General features: G+C 36.8%; 1 protein-coding gene across 1 annotated transcript; it reads left to right on the top strand.

Moving 5' to 3' along the window:
• Positions 1–1,014: 1,014 nt before the first annotated feature.
• On the top strand, positions 1,015–3,088 carry LOC147180325 (uncharacterized). Its single transcript, XM_086081432.1, has one exon. It carries the CDS (start codon positions 1,015–1,017, stop codon positions 2,146–2,148), a length of 1,134 nt encoding a protein of 377 aa, XP_085937558.1. The 3' UTR covers positions 2,149–3,088.
• The last annotated feature ends 799 nt before the right edge of the window (positions 3,089–3,887 follow it).

Below are 3,887 nucleotides of genomic sequence, written 5' to 3'. Positions count from 1 at the left end.
AAACTTGTTGTACAATCCCCCCCTGAAAATTAGGGCAATTACAGCTTCAAGTCTTTTGGGGTTTGTCCCGTCGGGAGGCTGAAATGTTTGCCGATTCCTCCTTGCAAAACAGCTCCAGCTCAGCCAGGTTAGATGGAGAGCGTTTGTGAAACACAATCTTAAGAATAATTGTTGATTTTTTTGGTTGCTCAATGAATATTTGCTGATTTTTTTTTTCTATCTCCTCTCCGGCGCCCTGCAACTACGTTTAAGGTTATTTACCTCCTCATTTCTCCTTGGATCCATGGACCTTGGGTCTATGTTTTTTGTTGTCACTGGGGCAACTGTATCAAGTGCCAGTTGTAGTTTTTTAAATGGTCAAGAATAAAATCACAGGGTGGGCAGGTAAGACAAGTGGAGGATATTTGTTTAAAACCTCGATTTATTTGGAGATATATTATATTATATTATATTATATTATATTATATTATATTATATTATATTATATTATATTATATTATATTATATTATATTATATTATATTATATTATATTATATTATATCATATTATATTGACTCTCTGGGCAAATTGACTCTCTGGGCTTTGAGAGATGAGATTGGCACGCCTTAAAAGTCAATTCAGCTCTGACGGTGCCCCCCCCCAATGGTCCGGTTCGATTTGGGTTTCTGATGCATCGTACCGTGTGTGATAGGCCCAAGTCAAGGGGCTGCTGTCGAAACAATAATACACATCAACTCACGCTTGTCTTCTTGTGTCTTGCAGACGTCGGTGAGGAATATCTTCGTCCTGAGGAACAGGTGGTGAAGTCTCCTCATGTGAAACAGGAGGAAGAAGAGCATCCTTACATCAAAGAGGAAGAAAAGCCCCTTTTCGTCAAAGAGGAGCAGTTTGAGGATGATGTCACCAAGACACCACTGACCTTTGCCCCTTTTAAGAGTAAAGATGAAGTCATAGGTGAGAGTGAGGAGGGCAGAGGGGCGGAGCCTCCAAGCAGCAGCTCAACTCCTCAACACATGGAGACAGAAGGTGATGCAGACCAATGGGGATCATCACTAGCACAAAGTGATGACATAAGGTCACAGTCTACTGACACTGACGATGATGAATACGCTAAAGGTGATCATGCTGACAACAACCGCTGTTCTCAGTGTGCGAAAACATTCAGTTCAAAAGGGAGTTTGAAAGTTCACCTGAGAAAACACACAGGAGAAAAACCTTTTTCCTGCTCAGACTGTGGCAAAAGCTTCTATGACAAGAGAAATTTAACAAAACACAAAAGAACACACACTGGAGAGAAACCTTTTTCCTGCTCAGACTGTGGCAAAAGCTTCTATGACAAGAGAAATTTAACAAAACACAAAAGAACACACACTGGAGAGAAACCTTTTTCCTGCACAGACTGTGGCAAAAGCTTCTCTGACAAGGGAAATTTAACAAAACACAAAAGAACACACACTGGAGAGAAACCTTTTTCCTGCTCAAACTGTGGCAAAAGCTTCTATAACAAGGGAACTTTAACAATACACAAAAGAACACACACTGGAGAGAAACCTTTTTCCTGCTCAGACTGTGGCAAAAGCTTCTTTGACAAGGGAACTTTAACAAAACACAAAAGAACACACACTGGAGAGAAACCTTTTTCCTGCCCAGACTGTGGCAAAAGCTTCTTTGACAAGGGAACTTTAACAATACACAAAAGAACACACACTGGAGAGAAACCTTTTTCCTGCCCAGACTGTGGCAAAAGCTTCTTTGACAAGGGAACTTTAACAAAACACAAAAGAACACACACTGGAGAGAAACCTTTTTCTTGCTCAGACTGCGGCACAAGCTTCTCTCAGAAGGGAAATTTAAAAATACACAAAAGAACACACACTGGAGAGAAACCTTTTTCCTGCTCAGACTGTGGAAAAAGCTTCAACACCAAGTCATATTTAACAATACACAAAAGAACACACACTGGAGAAAAGCCGTTTTCCTGCTCAGACTGTGGCAAAAACGTCTCGAATAAGTCAGATTTAACAAAACACACAAAATCACACGCTGGGAAGCAACCATTCAGTTGCAGTGTTTGTGCTAAAAGATTCTCCCGTAAAAAGCTTATTGAGAGACACGAGTGTGCTGATGAGAATAGCAGCGATCTTTGAAGCTTAAAAATGAAGGGAGTGAGTCTGGTATGCCCGTTTCCAATGCCTGATATGTCATTTCAAAACTTAGTATTTATTCAACCACTAAAGCTCAACTACTCAAAAGTGTCGTCACAGCGTCATGCTCATTCATCCCTGCACTTTATAAATAAAATTAACCATAAAATAGAAAGTGGATTTCTTATCAATGATATAAGTGATCATCTTCCGGTCTTTGCAATTTTTCAAGAATATTTTGATTTAAAAAATAAGATCAACAATAATTTACACATCAGAAACAAGACTAAGAACACAACGGCTGCCTTTAAGCTGGATTTAGAAAAACATAATTGGTCTGACGTCTATTCAAACGATGATCCCAATATCGCATACAATGCATTTCAGTCTACCATTATCTCTTTATACAATAAACATTGTCCATTAATAAAAGTCACAAGAAAATATAAAGGTCTAAATAAGCCATGGATGACGAAGGGGATCGAGAATGCATGTAAAAAGAAAAACATTTTATACAAAAGATTTATTACATTGAAAACTATGGAAGCTGAAATAAAGTACGAGACCTACAAAAAATTAACTATTGAATATTATACGAACAAGTAAGAAAGATCATTACCATGCATTAGAGCAGAATAAAAGCAACACACAAGAAATATGGAAAATACTAAATCATGTAAATAAAAAAAGCTAAAAAAGAATAGATTATCCAGAATATTTCATAAAAGATAAAAATATTGTGTTTGAAAAAATTTCAGACATAGCTAATAATTTAAATGAGAATTTTGTTAATGTTGGCAGTAATTTGGCAGAAGAAATCCCTGAGCCACAAAACAAATGTCAAATAGATAAGCACATTAAAAATAATTCATCCACTATGTGGCTTAATGCTGTTAATGATACAGAAGTATTAAATTAGTAGAAAGTATTATAAAATATGTTGTGCAACCTTTCACATATATATGTAATTTGTTTTCGTGCTACTACTAGCATTCTCTGCTAGCGACATGTCATGATTACGTGAAGAAGTGCAGACTTATAACCAGGGTTGGAAGGGTTGCTTTTAAGGGTCTCATATTATTCTTTCAACATTCTAAAGCTTAAAAAGATGAAGGGAGTGAGTCTGGTGTGCTGTAAAAGTGTAAATGATTTTGAATAAAATAGAGAGGGAGGAAATAAGTGATCCTGCTTATTTAAAAAATGTTCAGACTTAGAAATTAATAAGTCTTTGATTTTTATGGCAACTTTATTTTAACAGTGATAGACAGAATATCAGAAAACAATTGAAAGAATGACATGGGGGGGGGGTTTGCATTTTGTTGAGGGAGATCATTAACCAGCTCCTCTCGTGTCGTCCTTCGCTGATCTCGACCTTTTTCATATTGATTGAAAATAATAATAACAATATGTTGTATGTGCCTCCACTCGTCTAAAGACGGCATTCAGGTTAATATTGCGTTTATCTTGAACATTGCTCCAGTTCCAAGTGTCAGCGGCTACGACAATGACCTCAAATCATGTCGGATATCTTTTGCAGTGAAAAAGTATTTGCCCTCCTCTCAAATTCTTACTTTTATTGCAGTTTTCCCACTTGAATGATTAAAATCATCAAACAAATGTCAATGTCAAAGATAATCCAAATAAACATGCAATGCAGTTTTTTTTAAGTGGAGATTTTATTTTTTAAGGACAAAACACTATTCAAAGCTGCCTGGCCCTGTCAAAAGTATTCACGTTCATTA

This window comes from Leptonotus elevatus, chromosome 1 (genome assembly GCF_054856555.1).
Source record: "Leptonotus elevatus isolate MCC_2025b chromosome 1, RoL_Lele_1.0, whole genome shotgun sequence".
NCBI lineage: Eukaryota > Metazoa > Chordata > Actinopteri > Syngnathiformes > Syngnathidae > Leptonotus > Leptonotus elevatus.
Note: the sequence above shows the minus strand (reverse complement) of the source record. Positions and strands in the feature narration are given on the sequence as shown.

Excerpts from the sequence above, each read along its gene's own strand:
- LOC147180325 (XM_086081432.1), top strand. The coding sequence starts at position 1,015 with ATGGAGACAGAAGGTGATGCAGACCAATGGGGATCATCACTAGCACAA.